This window comes from Protomyctophum parallelum (assembly GCF_964188405.1).
Source record: "Protomyctophum parallelum genome assembly, chromosome: 11".
NCBI classification, from domain to species: Eukaryota; Metazoa; Chordata; class Actinopteri; order Myctophiformes; family Myctophidae; genus Protomyctophum; species Protomyctophum parallelum.
In genome coordinates this window covers 26005293-26031552 of record NC_139707.1, presented here as the reverse complement: position 1 = coordinate 26031552, position 26260 = coordinate 26005293, and the positions used below count along the sequence as shown (strand labels likewise).

The following is a 26260-nucleotide window of genomic DNA, read 5'->3' as shown; positions in this document are numbered from 1 at the left end:
CAAACTGTAGCCAATAAAACCTGAGTAATATGTAATACCGGTATGTGCTATTTTCTACATAGTAATATGGTATTATATTACTGTTTTGGCAGATACCTTACACTACTCATTACTGGGTAAAGTAATAATATTACAGTAATATATTAAAAGTAACTTGTAACTGCCCAACACTGCCCATAACTCTGAGAGTTACAGACCGTTAGGGGCCATTTGGAACACACTCAAGGACCAACTGGTGTAGCAGAGTGTTTCTTCCAGTGAGCCAACATGCACAATGGCAGCACCCTGACTGTGTGAGCCTTCAAGGGAAGGTTCTTTCCAACATGGCGTGTTTGCATAGAGCCCATTGTGTTGACAGCAGGCTCTTGAACACGTCAATCAACGGCACCTCAGTAGCTCACCTGGTAGATCGATATCCATTCCTACCTACAGTATACCATTTGAAGGCTATGACCTTCCCGGAAGTTCCCACAGCTAGTCTGGGTTTGCATTCGACCTGAGGCCCTTTGCTGCATGTCATGCTCTTTTTGTCCTGTCGCTCCTTCACTATCGTAATCATAAATAAAGAAGAAGCTTTGAAATATAATGTAATATAAATACAAATACCGGTAAATATACATACAAAATTACGATTTTACGTTTGATTTTCAGCTTGCAATTACAGTAGGTCCTAATAATGAATGAACAGAGGAGATTAAATACACCCGGACAAACCTATATGGATCCAGTCAGTGACAGAGTAGTAGATGGTTGGCTTCTCTTCTTCAAGGAAGCATCTCACACACGTTCCTCCATGCACAATGGCACTCTATTAACTAGTTTCACTGTGGGGGGTGAAGAGGTGATTGGAGGAGGCTGAATGGCTATCAGTGTCCAGGGAGCTCTTCCTTAATACGCGGAGTAGAGGAAAGTGTGTAAAGGCTGTATTTGGGCCCGGAAGGCAAATCGCTTCTGGCAGCCTAATTCACTGGTCATTAGAAGGGCCAAATTGAATAATGGACTCTGAGACGCGTGTGCATGTATCTGTGTATGTGTGTGTGTGCGTGTCCCTGTAACATGCCTGCGTGCGTTTGACGAGACCATAGAGGGCCATGTTGGGTGGCCGCACTCCGAAGCCCCCTCACCGTGGCCCATCAGTTTTAATCAGGCAAAACGACAGTCCAGCCAGGACCCCCTTCTCCATTAGGCCACCGGTGGCTCACACACGTGTACTCCATTATGATGAGTTTTACCTGGGCTCTGTCTGAAGGGGAAATGGCAACGGGAACCGTGGAAGGGAAGGACAGTTCTGGACTTGACAAAAAAAAGGGAAAAAAAGAGAATGAATCCCAATTCCATTTCTATTAAAATTTCTCCTCTCGCTTCCTTGAGGTAATCACTGGACTGCCAAAACTTGATTGGTGAAAGTAATAGGATGGCAACCACGGGTCCACACTTATCCACCCACATGCACAGTTAGCAATGACCTTCATGTCCCTCCTTCTGTCAGCCTGCACCTACCGTAGCACTTTCTCTTTCTTGCAGCCATTGCATTGTTCCTCATAATTTCCATCTTCGTCCTTTCTCTCGATCTCTCTCTTTCTCTCCACCACACCTCTCTCCCTGTCTCTCGTCTTGTTTTATTTAGATTATAATTTTTTACTATGGATTGTGTTTCTCTCTTAAAATTCTGAACGGGCATAACCAGAAATGGACCAAAAAAAGAGTTATCGGATGGCCCCAGTTCTAAAATGGCACTTAATCCTAGAAGACTAAACTAAAATATTCCATAACAAATATTTCTCATCAAAATAGTACAGCCATGTACAGCAATACATGGCAACTTGGTACTCTTCTTAAAATTATTTTCACAAAAAAATGAAAAATAGATATCATGGCGGAGCCCTATCATAGGGGGGCAAAATCTGTTCACCCGAACACCTGCCTGTAGAAAAAACCATAGATGTGGGCAGGGAAACAAACCTACTTTCTTTATGATGTCACTGAGCATCATGAAGGTACTGAAAGACCCACTCACCTCAGACATCAGCAACATCAAGCAATCAGTGTTCTAGGGTTAACCCTAGAACCCTAATGTTTTATATTTTTAAATCCGCTTACCCAGAAGTTACACAGGAACAAGTTGAAGGAACACTTTTGCAGTGTATTCTCTATGATCACATTTACCAGTTATGGTTTCTCGGTCATGCAATCAAGCTATGATTGATTGATGTAGGTACAGTGTATAATGGCCTAAATGTAATTTTCCGAACGTGCCGGATGGATTACATTGGGATTCAATGCATTGGATTGGTTGCGCCTGAGTTATACTTTATAGTTGCGTGCGGGTATCGCACACCGGAAATAGCCGATCCAGTAGTGCACGACGCGCCATGCATGCATGCATGCGCTGTGCTGTGAGTTTGTAGATCTTTTATTTCCGGTGCACGGCGACACCCGCCACGCAACAAAGTATAAATCAGCCATATAGCACTGTCCGGCTAGCCAGCTAGCCTATCTGTCTGCGTTAGGGCCGGCTGAAAGGGTTGTCTGATAGACCGGCTCCCCTACTCTGGGCATTTCCCACGGCCATTTGTCTCTGTCCATCTCTCCCTCTGGCTCTCTGTCTCTCTCCCTCTTCTCTGCCCGCATCTTCGATCTCTCATTTTGGATGTTCGGTCCGGTTCGATCTGTTTTCTCTCCGGAGTTCCTCCTCTCTCACCCCCACCATATTGGGCTCCTTTCCGTCTGTACCACCAATCTTGTTTTGACCACCCTCCTCCTTCCTCATTAACCACCCTTTAGCCATTATCTTTCCTTTTTCAGTTTTGGATGGTTTCTAATGGCATCCTACCACACATGGTTTGGTTAGGCTCCCAAGAGAAACTAAATAGAAAATAAAGTTGGATGTGCATTGTCGAATGTGGGATACAAGGGTATATAAAAGATTCTCTATACATTTGGACAGCGCTGCAAAATGGTCTGATGATCTGTTATCTGATGTGATGTGATCTGACACAGCCTGTGTGTGTGTGTGTGTGTGTGTGTGTGTGTGTGTGTGTGTGTGTGTGTGTGTGTGTGTGTGTGTGTGTGTGTGTGTGTGTGTGTGTGTGTGTGTGTGTGTGGGCGGGAACCCCTTTTGGTGTTTTAAACATTATGTTATAATTTAGCTATTGAAAAATAGCAGATCTATAAGCTCGTAGCATGCCACCGAGTGGCGCGCTACGAGACATTTTGAGGTCAGGCCTACTTTTTCATTGGACATTGGGAGCCGGCTGCCCTCAGGTTCAGTGTGACACAGCTGTTTTGCCCGCCGTCTTGGTCTGGTACGAATACACCTGCGGCGTTCAGCGTTCAAACTAGTGGCCAGAGGAATGGGGCGAGAGAACCTTACCTGTCTCCATATTTCAAATGTTAAATGGAGCAGCTCTAGGGCACACAGAGGCTGACGACTGGAAGGAGTGAATGTCTCTCGTTCTCTCTTTCTCCAGCCTGTAAATATATATATATATATTATAGGAAGACATTGAAGATGCTTCTGTACAACTTTGTGTGCATGTGGACTGTGGGGGGCATTTATATAGGTGTGTGTTAGGGCTGTTAACATTCCTCAGAAATGAAATTTGAATATTGGTCTTAAACATTGGCCCGAATATCCAATATATATTGTATTGTAAAAACAGGATACCAGCGGAAGAGGGACAGCATGCGCTGTTCGTATCCAAAGATCCACAACGTTTTATTTATTTGCACAATAAAAACTGTACTAAAAGGTAACATTATTAAAAGAGAAAAAGAAAGCCATAAAGGTGCATGGTTCTCACCTAAGATAATAAACAAATAGTAAGTTAGACAAAGTAATCAAATATAAGGTATGACAAACAACAACAAAAATGTGAGCATGTGCTAGTGTTGATTTCGTCGACTAAAGCTATGATGAAAAATGTTCGTCGACTACCTTTTTTCACTGACGAAAACTGAATGGAAACTAAATGAAAACTAAGCTGTGGTGACTAAAACTAAATATATTGACAAACAATAAAATAAATAAATAATAATAATAACAAATAAATAATGTTAGGAAGGGACTAGTGGACAAGAGACTAAAACTAAAATAAAGAAATGCACTGGCACGTGTGTGCTATGGGAGTCCTCCATGTTGTCTGTCTCCATTGTGTCAACCTCAGAGGTTGGTCAGTTAGCTACCTCCTCTCCTCTCTGGACTATGCAACCATCACCAGTGCACTGGTCACACACACGCACACACACTCTCCAGAAACCCCTCCGGCCCTGCAGGCACCGGGGGGGGGATTCATACTAAAGCTACTCAGTCCTATGATTTATGACCGCAACTGTGTGTGTGTGTGTGTGTGTGTGTGTGTGTGTGTGTGTGTGTGTGTGTGTGTGTGCGTGTGCGTGTGCGTGTGTGTCCCCGCATATCGTAAATGTGTGTGCGAGATATTGGACAGAAAAAGATGAGTTGGGGAAGGAAGAGTGTTGCAGAGTGGGGGTGAGGTGGGGTGGGAGGCTTGAAAAGAAAACGACTAATGTGCGACTGAGAGAATAAGTGTCGGGGGACATTATGAGAAGAGCTGAGCTGAGCTCTGAGCACTTCTCAGCAGCGTGTGTGGATGGATGGATGGAGTTACTGCTTATTTGAATTCCACAGTGGTGTAGCCAGCGCGTATCGCAGAGTGCACTGTATGTAGCTAAAACAGTTTTTTTTGTGTGTGTGTGTGTGTGTGTCCACGTCCACGTGCGCTTTGCACACACTTTTATGCCTTACCTGTGCTTTCTCTCATTATTGCTCGTCCCCTACCACCCACCCACCCCCCTTGAATGAACCTAGGTGCTGCCAGCCCTCCAAAATGCAATTTCCCATAAAACCCATCAAATAAAAAATTCACATTGATACTCCCCCGCCCCCGCCCCCTAGCCCCGCGTCACCACCCCACACCTCCTCCCCCCCAGCCCCACACCCCACTCCCACCATCAGCCGTCGTGGAATGATGAACGACCGACTGTCAGATATTAAAGTCTGGAACACAATAAAAAGACAGATTCTTCCCCTTTCTCCACCTCTCTCCATTTCCCCGGCCACAACTCACCGCTCTCAGCTTATACAAAACCCTGCCTGGTTTTGGAGTGAAGTTAAAGTCTGCCGCTGTTCATTGTACAACGTTGATGATACCTCTCCTATAATTGGGAAGATATATTGTAAGGCCTCTGCAGTTTACTGAATAAGGCAGCTACTTGAAAAAGTTTGAATTGTATCGTTCTTTAAACTTTGCTACAATTCACAATTCAGTTATACAAAAAATAGTTATTTAGCTATTATTATTATTATTATTACCCTTATTATTATTGTTTTTGTATTTTTATATCTTCATATAAATGATTTGTGTATTTTACCTGCTGTAGGAGCACCAAATTCATTTTTTTAATCAATCAATTGCTGGAGATTGCAGCAGGAGAAATACAGTATAAATCCCATTATTTTTGTCATTATTGTGCCTTCCTGAGACATCTTGAGTGGGGCAGTGTTGACTCTTTTTGTGACATTTCCCATTCCCGTGATTTTTAACACCTCACCTACAGTCAAGGGCAGAGTTAAAGCCCTAAAGATGTATAGGCTATATAAAGTTTACAGAAACGCATGGAAAGAAAGTTGCTTGTTTTCAGCTCCCAAAGTGGGAAAAGTGATGTGGAAATGCTCTCCTCTCCCCCATGGACTACCATCAATGTGTTCTTGTATAACACTCATAGCCTTAACTTACTGTATAGGCTCCACTGAAGCGTCTCAGTGGCCACGGACGGTAGAAGACTGCAGTGGTGGAAAGTAACTAAGTACATTTACTTAAGTACTGTAATTAACCCATTTCGACCTGACACAAGATTCTACAAATGCCTTCTAAACCCTGACAGTTTTCAGAAAAACCTATGTTTCTGTGTCTTGTGGTTCTCAAACAATTTCATGTGAAAAATGTTGCAATGCGTCACGCTGAGACTCATTGTGCGCTTGTAGATCTACTATTTACAAAATATTTTAAACATTTGAAAACATTAAATAGGACATTCTGCATAATTAGTACTTTTAGTTTTGGTACTTTAGGTACATTTTTATGCCAATACTTTTGTACTTTTACTCAATTACATTTTTAATTCCAGTCTTTTCCTTTTAACAGAGAACAGTATATAGAGTACAGTACAGTATATCTACATTGCAGTATATTGATTTCCACCACTGGAAGACTGAGTTTGTACTGGGAGGCTCCCAGGTGTGTTATTGTATGAACCTGAAGAAGGGCAGTGCAGAAAAATATCATGCATGGTCAGCAAAAGCCTTCCTTGAATAAGAATAATAATATAAATTACCTCGAGGATCATCAAGTATATTACATAATAAAGAAAACAATAAATTCCTTCTTAATTTCATTCAAAACAATGTTGCACTTTCCTAGTAAAAAAGAGAAAGAAATAATTTCTACCTTCTTTTTTTTTGCCCTGGCATCGCTTGTAAAATAAAAGCCATTAAACCAGCCATAATTTGATGAATATGACTGAATTTGTCCATGCCTTTAGGGAATTGGAGCTATATAGATGCCACGTGAAGGCAGTACCATTATTGCCTCTAACTCTCAGCTGGGCTTCTGAATTGCTCCATTACCCACAAAGGCCTGATTCTGCCACTGCCAACATCCATGCCACCCTAGAGTGCCTGTCAGACCAACCAAGGCAGTCAATTATACAAACCGTCGGTCAAGAAAGCAGTGCAGTCCTAAGGACCAAGGATTTAAGGTGAGGCATTTGCCCAATGACATTTTTATTATTGATCATCATAGATAATGTCACTATGATCAAAGTCATATTTCTATCTGATGTTCTCGGGTATAATGTGCTACCTTTTTTGTTAGTTATGAGGAATTGTGACAGTTAAGGTAGAGAATTTAAAGCAAAAATTGGTTTGGTTGGATACTTTATTAACAGTTTGCAAATAGTACAGAGGTACGGTTTTAAAAAGATTGTTAAAAGGATAACACAAAAAGCACTAGGGGCTTGTGTGGTCCTGTATATTATTGAAATAAATGTTTTTCTTTTCTCTGAAAAGGCTAGTGAGAAATAAACATCTGTTAATCATTATAATGCATATTTGATTTCTGTGTACCACATTCACTGTTATCTACAAATTATTGACTAAATATTATCAATTCAAAACCTAAATTCAATGTATTGTACATGTACTGTACAACACAAAATCAGGTCTTGCCTTTATCATGTTGGCTTTAGAAAAGCTAGCAATTGTAGGCCACAAATAATACATTAACAAAAAGCAGGAAAAACTAGAGATAACTGAAATCTACAAATAGTTTGATATTCGTAATCTTTATTAGGTTTTGTTATAGTTATAATAATCGATACACTTCATAGTAGCTGCTTTAAAAGTGATATTTAAACAACCTTTCTTTTTTTTCCCCTTTTTTTCTTTTTTTACCATTACTGACTACAGAACCGCTATGGTAATATCTGTAAGAACAATACATTTGTCACATTTTCCAGGGCAAATAATTTATATTAAACAAAAAGCTTCGACATATCCATTACTGGGCATCCAAGCGATGCAATATTATGAGCCATATTTCAAAGAAAGAAGAAAACTCAGCCCCCAGTAAAAAAAAAATCATTCAAACACTAACACATGCAATGCAAGCTATTCAGATCATGGCCATATCTTTTACCTCTGGTGTGAGTCGTTTAGGTTATTTAAACATACAAAAATGTGTCAACATAGAAAGCAGACAAAACATACATTACAGAGCTATAAAAAACGACCGGTGTATAAACCTCAAAATCAACAAACAAAGAAATAAACAAAAGCAAATTACCCTGACAAATGCATACAGTACGTGAGCAGAAGCTAAATGAAAGCAGATCTCTCAGATTTGCCACTGCTTCCAGGTCGAGCAATATTAGACATATAAATCCTTGGAGATAGTTGACAGAATCCAAAACACTATGAAGGCATAATGCAGAATTCACGTCAGTGTTCATCAGGTGATGGATACCATTGTTCAGGCCAGTATAACAGCATTGTGCATGATTCAGAAGGCCAGAGATATAACAGAAACCACTAACAGAAATTACTGTGGTGGAAAGTAACTAGGTACATTTACTTAAGTTCTTTACTTAAGTACAAGTTTCAGTTATTTGTACTTTACTTGTGTATGTCCCAATTTCCAGTACTTTTATTTCTACATCCCAGAGGCAAATGTTGTACTTTTACTCCACTACATTTATTTGAAAACTGTAGTTACTATAGTTACTTTGTAGATTTTGAGCAGAGCAGACTTTTTAGACTACTCTGAAGAAGGCTACTGCCGAAACGTCCCAAGTTTAAATGCATTCACCTTTTGAATGTGCTATTAAAGGGATAGTTCAGATTTAACTTAAGCTGTATGCAATACTTGCCATTAATATAGTGGTTGCAACTGTATTAATTGATTGCCCGAGCCCCATGGTGGGAGTTCTGCTCTGGTTTTGGTGAAATGTTAAGTAGTTCCGGTCATTTTGTGGGTATCACAAAGGCGTAGTGAAATGAAAAATACGTTTTTCACACTTTTAGACCATATTCGTGGTCATCATATGGGCATACCTAACAATGGATGCCAATTTTTTTTTTTTTAATTACTTCCTGAAAACGTGCTGCGTGATGACATGTAGAGATACACATTGATAAAAGCCAATAAAAATGAAGCTCACCCGTTTAATTCCCCATATCTGCGCATCCGTGCAGCACAGCTGCTACTGATTACAGAAATCCTTCGTTTTTATTCCCATTCAAGATAACATCCAGACAGTGTATTACTCGGTTTCAACTTAATCATCACGCTAAAATATGTATCTGGAAACATTATAGGGTAGAAATAAGCCACATAACAGTAAACTGGTACTGCTGGCCAACTATCTGACTTGTAAACAAACACACACCATGCTGCTGCGTATAGCATAGCTACCGTCCCATCGCCTGAAGGGATGCGACACTCCGATTGGTTCAGAAACTTTACAGCGGTGTTTCATGTTGAAACAGTCTGAAACGTCAAAATAAAATGCCCACCATTTCCGTTTCCCTACACCTTTAAGGTGGTTAAGGTGAGACATGTTCAAGTGAATGTTTTAACAACAACAGCTTTAACGACCAAGCCAAGACAAGATTAATGTCCCTCTGGAGTCTTTTCTTTTTCTTTTTCTTTTTCTTTTTCTTTTTCTTTTTCTTTTTCTTTTTCTTCTACATTCATCAAATTAAAAGTTGGGAGAAGCTGAGTGCCACAGAAGCAAAATGGGTAACCTATGAAATACAGAACCTTTTTTGTTGAAATGACGTGTCAATACCACTTACAATGCACCTGACCTGACTTTAAATGGAGACAAGTCAGTCAGAGGCCTTCATCTTGTCAGAGGACTAATCACAATCAATCAAACTGTTCAGTAGGCCAATTACAATGCCATTGGGACCAATTACAAATATATTGGCCTTCCAACTTTTTGTTTGTATTACCTCATGTACATCAATAGGGAGCGCAGTAACGGAAAATGTATAATGTACATAATTTGACTAAAGTTATAATTACAGATTTAAACAGTGGCTGTGTGTGTGTGTGTGTGTGTGTGTGTGTGTGTGTGTGTGTGTGTGTGTGTGTGTGTGTGTGTGTGTGTGTGTGTGTGTGTGTGTGTGTGTGTGTGTGTGTGTGTGTGTGTGTGTGTGTGTGTGTGTGCATCTGTGTAATCCACGTAACCCGAGAACCATTTGCCCCACCGACTTCAAATTGTGTGTGTGTGTGTGTGTGTGTGTGTGTGTGTGTGTGTGTGTGTGTGTGTGTGTGTGTGTGCATCTGTGTAATCCACGTAACCCGAGAACCATTTGCCCCACCGACTTCAAATTTGACATGCGTATTCCATACCACCTTGAGTCGGTTGGATACACATTTGGCTAGAACCGCCACAAAAGGCTCTGGTCAGGCTCTGCCAGTGGACCTAATGAGCCTAAGTCCCCTCACCTGTAGAATTCCCAGCCTCTACCTCAGCCAATTGATTGCCATGGCAACCCCACACCCACACCTGATGTTGTACTTCTGCTATTTCAATGTGCAACACTATGCAACTAACTGTAAATTACGCTTAACAGTCAAACCAAATAATAATATTATTATTATTTTTGCCTTGCTCTGAAAACATCAGTTGTGGACATTTCTTCATCTTTACATCTACATCTTGCAGCCCACAACTGCAGCAGTTCTGGGCACCTATACCCCTCGCTGTGTCCGTCTACCGTTCTGAAGTTTTACTCTAGAACTTACTAACAGTCCAGTAACTGACGCTGCTGTGCACACCACAACATAGTTTTACATGTTTCCAGACTTTGAATTCTTTAAAGTTTGCCACTTTGAGAGAGGCTTTCAAATAGTGTCGAGCGCTGAAGCTGTTGTGGAATCCATCAGAAATTCAGATTTCCTTCGTTATCTTGGTGTTGCCCCCCCTGGGGGCCCTGGAGCGAAAGTTGTTCCTCGTAGATTTTGCGACCCTCCCACAACCCCCCACCGTCCTTCAAGGGCAGTTCTGTTCACCGCCTGCTGTTTTAGAGGAGATAATGATACTCTCTTTCTACTTGGAATAGGATTGCATTTTTTCTATCTCCACTCACCTCCACCTCTCCACTCTCCCGTACCCTACCACGCACCCACCCTCCTGGTCCGTCAGCCGTGCGTTGCCCGATGCTCTATCTCTCCGTCACAGCGCGGGCGAGGGATAAGAGACAAATCAAAACCCACCTTATTTCCCCTCAGTCCCTCTTCGCTGTCCAGATTGAATTTGAGGGTTTTTCATTTTCTCTCTCATCCGTCTCCCCATGCCCCACCTGTCCTCCGTCCTCCTGCTTCCCAAACTCTGAATTACCTCAAACTGGGCCCCCCTCTCTCATGGCTTGATGATGCGGTATCATTTATGCATGTGGTGGGAGATAGCAAGCGGAGTGGCCAGGCCCTCGGCATCGGAAAAAGCCTGCGTCAGCCGCGCGTGCCTTGAAAGGGTCACATACTGGAACGCTCATTCAGAGTTCATATACAGTGCATTACTCGAGATGCGTGATTTGCTCAAGCGTAAAACTGTGACTGGGTTTTGAGTCCCTCATTTTTCAATATTAACTGGAATTAATTAGGGGACACTATTATTTATTATTATTATTGTTATTACTATTATTATCAGTATGTGTAATGGCTGTATATATTATTGTTAACCCTAGCTGTGACGCTTATAGATCTGTGATTTGGTGTAGAGGGGAAAAAAAGAATACCACATATAGAGCCGAACTACAGTATATACTGTAAGTATAAGTATGATAGTTAACTAATTATGAAGGAAAGGAAATAATACAATAAAGAAACAGTATTCACTCATTCCTTAGCATGTGGTTGTTATAAAACAAATTCACATGTTTCAGTTATTAAACACACAGAACAACTTGGACTCGTTTTAACTACTATACAGTCAGAAAGCAGTAAATAGTAAAGTTGTAGCAATCCATAGCAATCTATCAATTGGAGCAAATAGTGAAGGTATATATCAATTACAGTAATGTATGACTTTGTACCAAATAATGACTTCCGCTTGAATGTATAACACTACAAACACAAGCAGATATGCAGCCATGGCAGCAGCCGAGGGCTTTTCGTTCTTGTGGAGGTTACGGGGAACTCAAAATCAATAGAACAGGGAGGACAGACTAAATCACATACTGATTGCCTATATCTTGTCCACTGAAATGGCACCAGCTCTGACATCAAAATTGAAGTAACGGCAAAGGTCCTCTCAGTGCCGCTTGGCTTGTCTTGTTGCATTAGTGGTGCGTGGCATCCCCTCCTGCTGTAGATCACGGTCTTGTCTCCATATTTTGGCGGACAGTGTCATGATTGGGTACTTCCTGGCTACTGGCTGCCACTCTTCCGCAGCATCAGAGCCCTGGAAAAATTTGAACATTCAATCGAATACCCAATGGAGGCTGTTTTATATATACGAGACCCTTGATGACTTGTAGTCATTTGGCCAATCATTTGTCACTTTCCAAATGGTGCACTGCTTCAAAAGCTATGAACAGAGACCCATAGCATCCAAAAGGCAAAACAAATCACCCGTGTACTATTTGAATACCTGGTAAATTGCTCTACAGGTTTTGTTGGGAACACCCACTCGGAACTGGTAAGAAATCCTCCATAAGCTTTCCCCTGTAAATAAGCAAGCATGACATTTTCTCATTTCTGAGGTTTCATTTAAGTCTAGCCCCCAGCATAGGTTCGAGGAAGCCTCTTGCGTCTGTCGCTGTATTACTATTTTCATGTAAAAAGGCCCAGAGCAGACAATGCCATCGTCAGTTGTAGATTTACACAAAACTAAATTGGGACTTCAAATTCAACACACACGTTCCACACACCCACAGAAAGTGCAGTGCCTGGTGTTGAGTCGGTCGGACCCACGGTTGTCCAGAACCGCCACAAAAGGCCTCTGCCCAGGCTCTGGACAGGGCCCCTGCCCAGGCTCCATATGTTGTATGTTCTGACATCACAATATCCAACTTCCATCGTTATCGACTCGGTGCTCTACAGCCGGGCACCGGTCTAGTTCCTCTAATTTGCCCTTTTTCATGTTAATTTAAAGACTCTAAATGGACGTTTAAAAAGGTCACAATTTTTCGCGCTGCTTTTGGCCCAATGCAAATTGATCTGATCAGTCCCTGTAGTCAAAGTTAATCCTTCAAAGAATGCTTATAACGACACTATTGTAAATTATATGACAGGTTAAGACAGGTTTTGAGAAGGTTTGTGCAATTCCACTCAACATATAAACAACTATTTCTAGGAAGAAAAATGTCAGTTACAATGTGTAAGCCGCATGTTCTTTGGGATTTAACACCTCACACATTCATAGACGGTCACTCGCTACAACACACTCGATTGTTTTTATTTTTTCATTAATTCTCAATGTAGCCCAGCCCAATAGATTGGAACTGAGATACTTAGATATTCATGACCGAGGCGGCCCCGTCCGAAAATCTAAACTGACAGGCTCGTTGCCGTGTTGAAAAGTGGCAAATTTCAGCACAAGAGCACCGTGAAAAACTGGCCTTGCATGGATGTAGCACTGGCTGCCGATGTGCAGTGGTGGAAAGTAACTAAGTACATTTACTTAAGTACTGTACTTAAGTACAATTTTGAGGTATTTGTAGTTTATTACTTGAGTATTTCCAATTTTCTGTACTTTTACTTCTACTCCGCTACATCTCGGATCCAAATATTGTACTTTTACTCCACTACAATTAAAACATTTAGTTACATACATTTCGGCCAAGCTCACAATGTATCGCGATGCTCACACGAAACTCGCGTGACACGTGAGCTTGTAGATGTGCTATTTTCAAAAGTTCAGTCAGGACAACTCATAAATGGATGGAATATATATTTATTGAATTTAAAGTTAGCAATACATTTATTATGGTTTGGCGGTATGAATTGGATCTGCTATTTAGGTACTGAAATCAGTTCCAACCATAGGGACTCCGAATCCCCCCTACCCAAACAGCAGATCAAAAACGACAGGAGGTAGCTGGGGTCGAGGAGGGTGAGCAGCAAAAGTTTAAGCAAACAGCAGCGCAGCAGTATCGGTGTGCAGCAGAAAGCAAGCAGGATGAGCAGTGCAAACTATCAGTTTAAATAGCCGGTATGAAGATGGAATGAATGTGTGATTGGATGAGTGAGATCTGATGAAGAGCCGTGAGGCTCGACACGTCATGTCACTGTGGTGAGAAAATAACATCTTAAGCTTTGGAGCTCAGTTCAGTGTGCGGACCTTACTTTCTTCCATCTGATTGTATGAGTGAATCATGTGAATGAGAACATGATGCTGAGGCGGCCCAATGAATGACTGCTAGCAACAGTTTCCTGACTGAACTTGAGCTCTGCGCATGTCTGAGACAGGTGCGATGCTCATAATGTTTAAACTTGATACGAGACATTCTGTACAATGATTACAATTTTGCAGTATTAGTACTTAAGTACAAAATGTGAGTACCTTCGCTAAGGTTTGCAGCGAGGGGGAGACCACCTGGCTGAAGGTTTGGCTGCTGAGACAAATCACCCTCATCTCTCACTCCCACCCATCGTCCCTCCCAACACCCCACCTTTTCATTTTCAATTATGGGCTGGAATATGAATCTTTAATAGGGTGATAATTGTGCTAGCATATTTGCTGTCACCCACCATTAGCCTAGATTAATTAGCCCATTTAGTTTAGCTTAAAGTGTCTAGCAGAGGAATGGCCCACCGATGAGAGAGAGAGAGAGAGAGAGAGAGAGAGAGAGAGAGAGAGAGAGAGAGAGAGAGAGAGAGAGAGAGAGAGAGAGAGAGAGAGAGAGAGAGAGAGAGAGAGAGAGAGAGAGAGAGAGAGAGGAATCAGCACAATCTGCTTCGAATCATAATGTCATCAATGTGTGTGTGTGTGTGTGTGTGTGTGTCTCTCTCTCTCTCTCTCTCTCTCATCATGTCCCTTGCCTCTGCCTTTCTCTATCTCCGTTTCTCATTCATTTGTTTCTCTCTTTCTCTCATATTTTGGGCTTTGTTAGGCAGTAATAGTATAAGAAGTCATCAATCCCCATGCATATAATGACACACATTATACCCCTCTGTGTTTCACATACACTATAGACTCATATGACCTGACTGATGGCCATATTGCTCAGTCACTATAACATCATATCACATTGAACAATGGCCAAAGACCTTAAAATCCAGTTGAGAAATTAATGACCAAATAAACCAAAAAGAAAAAAAATATATATAGGGAGCACACATTCATTTAAGGGCTATCAAATGATTTATGCATGGAAGAACATTCTTTGGATCTCAAAGTTTTGGTGGAAATAAGCCCCTGGTGGGCTGTATAGCCTGATTTGTACTCCGCAGTACAATGGAGTCATGGTGTCGTGTGACGCGTTGCGTTGCATTGCGTGCATGAAGATCTAGTTCGAGCTAGTTTCGACGTAGTAGATAATTAGATATTAACCACTTAAAGACCTAGGGAAATGAAAAATACGTTTTTCAAACTTATAGAGCAAATCCGTGGTCATCATATGAGCATACCTAACAATCTATGCCAAAACAATGGGGAAAATTCCATCTTTGTGTATTTTTGAGGGGCGCTAGCCCCTCCTATATACAGGTTTAATGTTTGTCTTTAGTTCAATATTCAAAGCATGGGAAAAAAGTAGTGGCTTATAGTCCGGAAATTACGGTACATCACCTAATCAACATGAGTTAGACATGGCCAAAGCATTTCCGGGGGTCTCCAGCCGAAAAAGTTGTGAACCCCTGTATTAGAGTAATGTTAAATGGTAAATGGTGCATTTATATAGCGCCTTTATCCAAGGCACTTTACATAGCCCTTTACTTAACGCTTTACAGAGATTGTGCATTACATTCACCCATTCACACACCGATGCCGGAGGAAACCATGCAAATACAAGGCACCAACCTGCACACCGGGAGCAATTTGGGGTTCAGAGTCTTGTGTGTGTGTGTGTGTGTGTGTGTGTGTGTGTGTGTGTGTGTGTGTGTGTGTGTGTGTGTGTGTGTGTGTGTGTGTGTGTGTGTGTGTGTGTCAATTTAACAATGGTGCAGACGATCACAAATCAGCAGAGAGTGAGTGACGTTTGTGCTACTGTATGCCGAATTCGGCCCCAGACTTGTTTTTTCTTGTTGGCAATAAAAACGTTGGCAATAAAAACGACTATAAGGCTGGGCGAGCCCGGGTTCCAACTGGGAAACTTGCAGTTCCCATCCCGTCACTCTACCCCAGAGCCAATGTTAACTCCATAGACACATACAAAACAGAAAAAGTGAAGAAAAAAAATACGGCACTCATCTTTAACCATTTCAACCCAACAGCTAACACTAGTGCACATGCCTGCCCATCATCTCATCCTGGCTGTTCTTTCTCTGCCTGTCCAGGTGGAGTGGGAGCCAGGCTGCTCCCTGGTCAGCACAAGCCCTTCACCATGGACGTGGACGAGGAGGAGAACATGAGTGAGTGGATTCTTCATTGTCTGTCTGTCTCTCCGTCCGTCCGTCCGTCTGCCTGCCTGTCTGCCTGCCTGCCTGTCTGCCTGTCTGTCTGACTGCCTCGACTTCGTCTTCAATGCGTTTCCCCTTGGGGAGCCAAGGGATGTATTTCCAGTGGTGGAAAGCAATATTAGTACAATGACTTAAGTACTTTAATTTTGGAGGAATTTGTACTTTTACGTTCTGCTCCACTACATTTGTACTTTTACTCCACTACACAATTATTTGAAAACTTTAGTTACTAGTTACTTCGTAGATTTTGATTATTATTTTGATAATTATTATTACGCTGGGATAAAGTGGTTACATTAACACTGGATGTTGCTGTGTAGCTTTTACTTAAAGTCTATAAGATCTGTTGATGGTGTTAATAATTATGTTTTGATAATTATAAAAATTCTACTCTGCATGCAGTAGTTCTACCTTTTTAGTAAGAAAACATAATTGTTCATCAATGTGTCCTGCAATGTGTCTGTGCATGAGCATGGTTGTGAGATATTTGATGTGTTCTTACCTGAACCGCATGCACACACGCACGCACACATGCACGCACGCACGCACGCACGCACGAACGCACGCACGCACGCACGCACACACACACACACACACACACACACACACACACACACACACACACACACACACACACACACACACACACACACACGTATACCTATTCTTATACAAGCACACGCAAGTGTGATAAAACTTTGTAAGGAAAAACAAATCATTCCATCTCTCAAAAGCTTCAGGTCATATTCCACAGCTGTACCTCCACTTTAATTTTCAAATTCTCCTCTCTCTCAATTCAATTCAACTTTAATTAGACGTCTTGGCAGAATTCAGCAAAGGAGCAGAAGCAGTCAGACGGGATATGAATGAATCTCTTACCTTGCAGCTTCGCCGTTCTGAACTCACATTCGAATCCAAGCTGCCAGTGCCCAACACGAAATGAAAAAGAGAACAGTTATCATTGTAATGTCACTGGCGTATACCGTCTTTCAGTGAAGACGAGTAACGGTGTGAAGCCAAAATTTCCCAGAGCCCAGGGGTGAATATTACTCCTTATGTGTTATGTTTTTCAAAGGCAGTCTCTTTCCCCCCCATCTTTGTGAGCCCAAAACATAGCTAAGAACACAATCTGGGTTCTTCTAGATATGTGATAATAATTTGTTAAAGTATAATTTGCACAGCATGGAACTGTGTGACGTACAGATGTGAGACATGGTGAAGTAGCACAGACCAGTTCATAAGTGTGCACAAGTTGAATAATGCTCCAACATGAGCTACCCACGTACCATCTTGAAAAATGTGACACACAGGCTACTACTACATACTGTATATAAATTACACTCAAATGGAAATAATTTATGGTTGGTTTTAAAGGGATGGAAACCACATAAACTTTACTGATTGTAGCATTTTATTCTAAAGATATTGAATGTTAAACTTAGAGTACCGGTAATTATAGCTTTCTCCCAACAAAATAAATTAATATCATAATTTACAAATAGACTCTTAACTTGTGATAATCTTCAATTTGTGTTCTTTCCTTTTGTAATCCTCAGCACATGTTCCTGTGCATGGCATGCTGGTGTTTGTTTATATGTATTTTGAATTGAGTATTGCCTATTGGTCATAATTTGATACTCCCTACTAGCTAAGATCTACCTGTAGCTAAGGTGGTTTGTGTTGAAGAGCAGTACAGTATGTACAGTATTTGTGTTTGTGTAAACATCAATACTCCACTAATTAATGCTGTATTTTACCCTGGGACTGAAATAAGACAAGCTCCAGTATTCTTTCTGTGAGAGTTTGTCCGCTTGCATGATCTATATGAATCTTTCTTTTAAGATAAATAATCAAAGTGAAGAAGTCATCTATGTGCTTTATTTTAAAAATGTATCATTCTGTCCTGGAATGTTCACTTATTTTTATTATGGCCGCAAGTACTCAATTAATCTTACAATATCCAATATCCTGACAGCACTTTTGCCTACATTGCAACTTCCAATAATGTACTAATTTCCATTTAGAAAAGTTATTCTTGCCCGGCCAGTCTTGTGCATGACTGTGCTCCTTCCTTTGTCCCTTTGCATTGCTATTATCCGCAAAACAGTCTCGAGATTACTCGGCATAGTGCATGAACATGCCTAAGGAAGAAGTACTTAAAGTGAATAAAGACACAATTTATATTCTTGGAACGTGGAGACGTGTATGACGGATGTAATAACTTTTGTCTTGCCCTGGGACATGTCAGTGGGTAGTATATGCAGATGACACTGAAGATGGCATGTTTATGCATTTTGAAAAACTAAAAGATTACGTTGTCTGATGTTATGAGCTCCCCGGGGGGGGGGGGGGGGGGGGGGGGGTGGCTGGTGTGGCGGTTCTCATGAATGGCTCATTAGGTAAAAAAATAAATAAACAGATTTTATTCTTCTCAAAACAATAGTCTCTAAATGCGTTTAAGAGCACATTTGAACCTTGCATCCCAGTCACTGGTCGGTTGAACTTTAGGATCCTGCACTGGGTGAAGTGCCTTCATGTCTATGATGTTATTCTCCTGTTTTGCCTGGTCCTCAGCTCCTCCGCCCCTCCTTGCACTCCCCCCTGCACTCCCTCTGTCCCCAAAAAACTACGAGCCCCTCTCATGCACACTGCTGCGGCTTCTCTCTCTCCCGAGTACCGCAAGGAGTAACCTATCAAGCCTTTGCTGAAGGATGTTATAAATGAAAATTTTTGCCAACATTCCGTCCACTTTGGTAACTGGACCTGGTGATATGTGTTCCCGAGAATATACTGGGGATTCCATAGATGCTTTAAATCTAGCACATTGCTCTCTTAGGCTATTGAGACGAGTTCGGAGAAAATCCATAGAAAATAAGAATGCCGAATTAACAAGGAGGATTCTTGACAGCCGTCAGAACTGCGTGCGTGCGTGCGTTCTCCAAACCTTTCACACTTTCTCCTCTAACCCTTAGAAAACAGAACAACGCTGCATGACACATGCTTCTATCATTAATATCGTATGAAGAGGTTCACTTCAAAATGAAATATCCACCTTATTATATTCCAAGTGAAACTGCTAATTACTGATGGCAAGACGATATATAAAATTATAACACTCTGCCTTTTAAAGGAAATTATGCAATTAGTCAATTTAATATACATTTTTTAGTTATAGTTTTTTGCTCTCAGAACCTTAAGAGAAATGACTGGAAATTGTATGATAAACCTAATTTGTAATAATTATATCTTTTTAACATATATATATATTGTTTTGGAATTAAATTCTTCATATGGAGTGCCTGATTCTTAGATGTATTTGTCGTCACATAATGCTGTCTATATTCAGTTAACATGAATGTAAGTTACAGTATGTGCCATCCTGTTCGGTAGATATATTCCATTCAACATTTTGAATGAGGTTAACTTCTCAGAGCCAACCATTTATTTTTTTAGATAAGTAGGTGCCATTCTTAAGAGACACGGGGCTATATCTTGCACCACCCCTTAACCCTTATCCCTAAACTTTTTTGCCATTTTTTACAATTAAAAAAACCCTCAAATAGCTGATCTACAAGCTCACAACATGTAGATGTAGATCGGCTAGTTGAACTATTTTAAAATTATTTTCAAAATAGTAAAAAATGGCAAATAAGTTTAGGCATAAGGGATAAGGGTGGCGCAAGATGGAGCCAACGATCGCTGCCATTTCATTTGCTTTGAATAGTTTGATGCGTGTGATCAAACAAAAGCTTTAGCTTCTCTCAGTGATAAAAAGGAACACAAATCACTGGTTCAGTTCCAAAGAGTGATAAGGGAATCTATAAATTTTGCATTTACAAGATCCTGCGACGAAGGCGTTGTAAGTTACTCTTTCTGGGCACCGCAGGTTCGAGCAGCGCCGACGTTAAGGAAAACCGAAACCTGGACAACGTGTCCTCCAAAGAGGCGGGGGGCGCTGTGGCTGAGCAGCTCCCCAACGGCAGTGGCGGCGGCGGTAGTCGCAAACGCCCCCTGGAGGAGGGCAACAATGGTCACGCGCACGCCAAATTCCGCGCTAAGAAGCGTAAGAAAACGCCCGGGCCGGTCCTGCCCAAAAACGCACTGATGCAGCTGAACGAGATCAAGCCGGGGCTCCAGTACAAGCTGCTGTCTCAGACGGGACCGGTCCACGCGCCGGTCTTCGTCATGACGGTGGAGGTCAATGGGCAGTTGTTCGAGGGCACCGGCCCCACCAAGAAGAAGGCCAAGCTGAACGCGGCCGAGAAGGCCCTGCGCTCCTTCGTCCAGTTCCCCAATGCCTCAGAGGCACACCTGGCTATGGGCCGAACGCTGACCGTCAACACGGACTTCACGTCCGATCAGGCCGACTTCCCGGACATGCTTTTCAACGGCTTTGAGACGCCCGCTGTGGCGACGGAGGACTCTTTCTACCTGGGCTCCAACGGTAGCGGCTCCTTAAATTCGCTAGGCGAGTACCCCCTCCCCGTGCCCCCTGGCAGTAACCTGGCCCAGGCCCCATTACCCCCTCCGTCCTCCTTCGGCTCACCCTCCAGCGGCAAGAACCCCGTCATGATCCTTAACGAGCTCCGGCCGGGCCTCAAGTACGACTTTGTGTCGGAGAGTGGCGAGAGCCACGCCAAGAATTTTGTGATGTCGGTGTCAGTGGACTCACAGACATTTGAAGGCTCGGGTCGCAACAAGAAGCTGGCCAAGGCCCGGGCGGCTCAGGCTGCCCTGTCGGCACTCTTCAACATGCAGCTGGACCAGACGCCTTCCCGCCAACCCATACCCAGCGAGGGACTGCAGCTTCACCTACCACAGGTAACAAACCTTCAGCAATACTGGATAGTAGTAGTAGTAGTAGTACAGTAGTAGTAGTACAGTACTGAGTACAGAGTTGTTTTCGTCGACTAAAGCTATGATGAAAAATGTTTGTCGATTACCTTTTTTCAGTGACAAAAACTGAATAAACTTTTTATAAAAACTAAGCATTAATGACTAAAACTATGACTAAATGATATTGACAATTTCTTCAACAAATAAAAACTAGACTAAAATGATCGTCAACAAATAAAAAACTAGACTAAAATGATGGGGACTAGGGACTAGTGGAGAAGAGATCCAGTAGAACTAGTCATAATCTATGTTCTGAAAATTGCAGATCTGGTAAATCAACTATTACGATGCCATCAAGGCCGGCCAAAATACATTTTAGTCGACTGAATAAACTACACATTTAGTCGACTAAAATCTTGTAGACTAAACATAAACATTTCAAATGACTAAAACTAAATAAAAATGTGTTCAAAATCAGCACTGGTAGTAGTATTAGTATAATTTATGAGGTAGGTCGGGACACAGTTTATTATTAATGTATAGTGGCATTCTTCAAATCCCAAATGCTCTTGCTGTTTTAAACCATTTTGGGGCGGGAACCCCTTTTGGTGTTTTAAACATTATGTTATAATTTAGCTATTGAAAAATAGCAGATCTACAAGCACATAGCACGCCACCGAGTGGCACGCTACGAGCTTGTAGGTCTGCTATTTTTGAAAAATCGTGTTTTAGAAGATTTATTTTTAATTTCGACGTCATGCCTAAATGGGTTAATAAACATACAGGATATTAAAATAAGCCATGGCCTTTATTTTGGAAGGATCCTGCACCAAGTTAACCTGACTCTGCCAGATGGTGGCGGTATTGATTCACAAGTTCACAACACAGACTTCATCTGGGATCACTTGCGATGAGTAGCGATGAACCGAGCTGGCTGCGGCTAAGACCAATCAGTGGCCACTGTGGGTGGGATCTGCCAAGTAACTTGAATAAAAAGGGGCACGCCTTCTTCAGCGATGGGGCTACAGTGATTCCAGATGGAGGTCGGTTGTGAAACCGATCTTCTATCTGGTGGAGTCAGGTTACCAAGTGTGAAAATATTTTATTTTTTTCGAATTAGAATAATTGAATTTTAAAGCACATTAAAAATGACTAGTTCAATGTGCTTTGTCAAACAATGCAGTTAAAGTTGATTAGTTAAAAAGTCTAAAGGGTCAAAACGATTTCTCTGGGAGTATTTTATTTTAATATTCTCACATGAAATCATTGAGAGTAATGTTTTCCGTTATTGATATTTCATGTTTTCATCCTGATTTCTTCTGTATGTCATCATTTAGCTTTTACTTAATTTTCATTTTCCAAATTGTGCCCTCATGAAAACCCTCACTGGAATATTCATAAGTCAGTCATTCCTGGGCATGGAACAGTAATTGAAAATGAATATCAGAGCCTAGACAGAAGTTTAAATCACTTACAGGTAAAGATAGATAGCAAAATAGAAGGGATTATATGCTTAAACAATCTATTTACACTTCTTGTCACCTTGCTCTAAAGATCCATCCATCCATCCATCTTCAACCACTTAGAATATAATGTACAGTGGATGTCAATACTAGTATTTAGCTTGTCTTCCTCTTGGCAAGAATTTACGCGATTTTCAGCCTGATGAGAGATTGGCTGACTGGAGCCCATTGAGTGAGCATTAATTATCCTCTTGGGCTTGTCAGCAACAAACTGAAACATGACTGAATATTCGACAACCTTCAAGACCTTTTGTCGACTTAGGTTGCATTCACACCTAATACTTCGGTAGACTCGATGCAAATGGGCGGAGAAATTGGGATTCTTATATATTTAATTTGCTGTGGTTTGCCTTCACACTGCGCTGTCATCCGCAGCAATTGGAAATGCAGCAGGGACCTTTTTCAATGTGTTGAAAAAGGTCCCTGCCCCTCCCCCCTAAAACATAATCGTCAGGTATACCTGACGATTATACCTGGTTTTCACCTTAGTACCCCCCACCCGAACTGAAGCCGCGCCCACAGCTGCTATGGTAATAAGGGGAGGGGCTTTAGTGTGTCACTAACGTGGTGTATTTCGATTGGGCCTTTTGACTTTCAGGAAGAAACCAAAAATACACCGGGAACTTCGGGAAGACATATTTGCAATATTATAACCACACCCAGGGGTCTATTGGACTAATAATGTAAACAGGATTTCACTGGTTTAAAGTTTGTTACTGTAAGCTAAACATTGGACCAGACAGAGATGCGATTCATACCCGTGTTTATTGCTTAAACTATAACGGTGTTAATTAGAATATTTCTGTTCACTGTCCTGGACCTTTCCTTGAGGTTCCAGAAAGGTCCAAATTATGCTGGCTGTCAAAAGTCCACTGCTGCAGATTTTCATTAAAATTGGAGGTCATTCAAGTCAGACTCATGTGGCTGGGGAATAAGGGCAGGTTTGTGCCTTTTAACGCCCCAGTAGAGGTGACTGTCAGAAACATGCCACTGTGTGAAGAGAGATAATGCAGCCAGCAAAAGTAATCACCAAGACACCCTGTCAACGGTTCCCTCCAAAAAGCCTTTTTTTTTCTCCCTTCCTTTTCTTTCTTTACTCTCCCTCTCTGCTTGTCATCTGATTCATTCAACGAGCACCATGTGTGGATGATAGCACCCCCACTAATTGCTCTATTAATTCTCTGTCGGTTGATATTTATTTAATTTATGTGCAGCCCGGCTCCATCTGGCAAGAGACTAATGGAAAAACGATAGAAATATAACACTGCTGTCACAGAGTGAGGGGTGATGAAGAAGAAAAACTAGAACATCCATTTGGGTGTATTTCTTCTTTGAATGAATTGAAAGTATTCAATATTCTGCACCCTTAATGATTGTAAAACCCTATTGCCAATCCATAGATGCTTTAACATCCAAAAGAAAATCATTATTATCCTCATGTACAAACACTTTGCGTCTTTGCGAACAGCACTAAGAAGGGCTGTGCCTGACATAGTAGGGTTTAGTGTTATTTTTTATTATTTAATTTAATGTTTGCGCCCCAAGAGTACAGCAATGGTAGGGTGGGAGTACAGCAATTCCTACATCCATCTCTATACTGTAGACAACCTTGGCTACTGGGAAGCCAAATGAACCGGCTACGAGTGGGTGACTCTGAAGTAGCGGGGAAGTAATATTGGACTAATCTCTTTAATTTGTGGCCATTCAGCCGTCGTCTCTCCTCTCGGTTGTCGTCATTTTCCACCATATTAGCAGTGGATAAAAAGCTGCCGACAGGGAGGGAGGCAGCTGTCCAAGAAGGAGAGACGTGCAAAGTTCACCCGAGGCTCTATAGCTGCACGCCGGATAGTCTTTGAAGTGTCATGCAGAAGGGTCTCGTTGAAGACGAAGCGCTCTTGCGTACTCGCGCACCGCTGCTTCCGTTTTCCGTTCACTGTGAGACGCGAGGAGGAGTCATTGGTGTCGTTATGTCAAAACAAATCAGGCTTGCTTGAAAGGCCAGATCTACCTTGAAGGCTGCTTGTGCCTTGGGGGGGGGGGGGGGGTGTTCACCCAGTTTGACTGTATCATTTCTTTAACACGGCATCTCTATTTTGGGGCTGAATGTGGAAGCACTTGACAGGTACACAGTGCTTTAGGAGTGGATAATAACGCACGCTGTTTGTAAACTGACACACAGAGGTGTAAAGTAACTAAGTACATTTACTTAAGTACAATCTTGAGGTATTTGTACATTACTTGAGTACATCTTTAATTTCAGACTTACTTTTACAAAGAATTTATATGTTACAGTATTGATACTTGTACTTAAGTAAAACAATAACAATACAACAAACAAGTGTGTGTGTGTGTGTGTGTGTGTGTGTGTGTGTGTGTGTGTGTGTGTGTGTGTGTGTGTGTGTGTGTGTGTGTGTGTGTGTGTGTGTGTGTGTGTGTGTGTGTGTGTGTGTGTGTGTGTGTGTGTGTGTGTGTGTGTGTGTGTGTGTGTGCGTGTGTGTGCGTGTTGTTTGTATTTTTCAGGTCCTCGCGGACGCTGTCTCTCGTCTGGTGGTGGATAAGTTCAGCGAACTGACAGACAACTTCACCTCCCCCCACGCTCGGCGGAAAGTCCTGGCCGGGGTTGTCATGACTACAGGTAGACATTGACAGTCACCCCATGAAGTGGAGGAAAAGCCTGCTGTTGTTTATTATTTTTTTCCCCCTCCGTTTTCTGATGTTGTATAACTGAGGTGCTGTTTATTGTATTGTAATCATAAGAGTGGTACAACAAAACACTTTCACAGGTTAGTAGCAGTCAGGTTAATCAGAAACTTATAGAATTAACTGTGCTCTGTATTGAGGATAACCTGACTCCGCCAGCTGGTGGCAGCAGTGAGTTCCTCCTCCTGCTCCCATCTGGTCTCTCTCAGAGACGATGTACTCCGAACAATATCTGATCAGAGCAATATCCGGCCATATGCGGCCCATAGAGGCGGGATCAACGCGAGACTGGTGACGTATTGTAGCTGTGCCACAGCGCAAATGTAAACACAAGCTAACAAGACTACAACTCAAAGTTATTATGGAGACATCAGATTTTTGTCCCGCTGGTTCCGGTTCATCGTTTCGGCTTGAGAGAGACCAGATCAAGGTAGGAGGAGGGAACTTGTGAACTCAATACTGCCGCAATCAGTGCAGCACGAAAACAAAAAAAATCACTAGGGAAAAAAAACACAATTTGTTGTAGTGTATAATTTAATTTGTCTTGTACGTTCTGTCATCATGAACAGTAAGTTATCTTCTGCTGAGATGAACTACTGTACTGGCACGCCGCTGCATCCCAGCACCACCGCACTAGGTTTTTATAGGTTCTAAACGACACATCAGGGTGCCTTAAGGCCCTGCATGACAAGTGTACAGGGAAGAGAAACCTCTTGAAATGCACGGCCCACTTGTCAACCGGCATTAGTAACTTCAAAAACCTCCCACAATAAATTCTGTTATTTCAATCCCCGATTCAAATGCATTCATAACACCTATAGCTACGACCTCTATAACAATTACACTATGGCACATTCACAAACTCTGGTTCACGTTATACCTTGCGTGTTATTTGAAATTCATCTAAAACTTGTTATGTTATTCTTTTACACAGCAGTGCTACAAATTGCACTAAATAGAGTCTCTCCGGCCCCTTTTCCACCGGGGTTGAACCGGTTCAGTTATTTTTTCCCGCCTAATATTAAACCAGTGTAGAGTGTTTACACTGAACAT

At 41.9% G+C, this 26260-nt stretch overlaps 1 protein-coding gene across 2 annotated transcripts in view; it reads left to right on the top strand.

The window, feature by feature from the left end:
* The window catches only part of adarb1b (adenosine deaminase RNA specific B1b), a 184881-nt gene that overhangs the window by 138874 nt on the left and 19747 nt on the right, over positions 1 to 26260 (top strand). For both annotated transcript variants that reach the window (XM_083776941.1, XM_083776940.1), the window contains exons 5-7: positions 16026 to 16100; positions 20035 to 20969; positions 25028 to 25142. In XM_083776941.1, coding sequence (XP_083633067.1) covers positions 16073 to 16100; positions 20035 to 20969; positions 25028 to 25142 — 1078 coding nt within the window. In that variant the 5' untranslated portion in view covers positions 16026 to 16072. The remainder of the gene's footprint in view (positions 1 to 16025; positions 16101 to 20034; positions 20970 to 25027; positions 25143 to 26260) is intronic.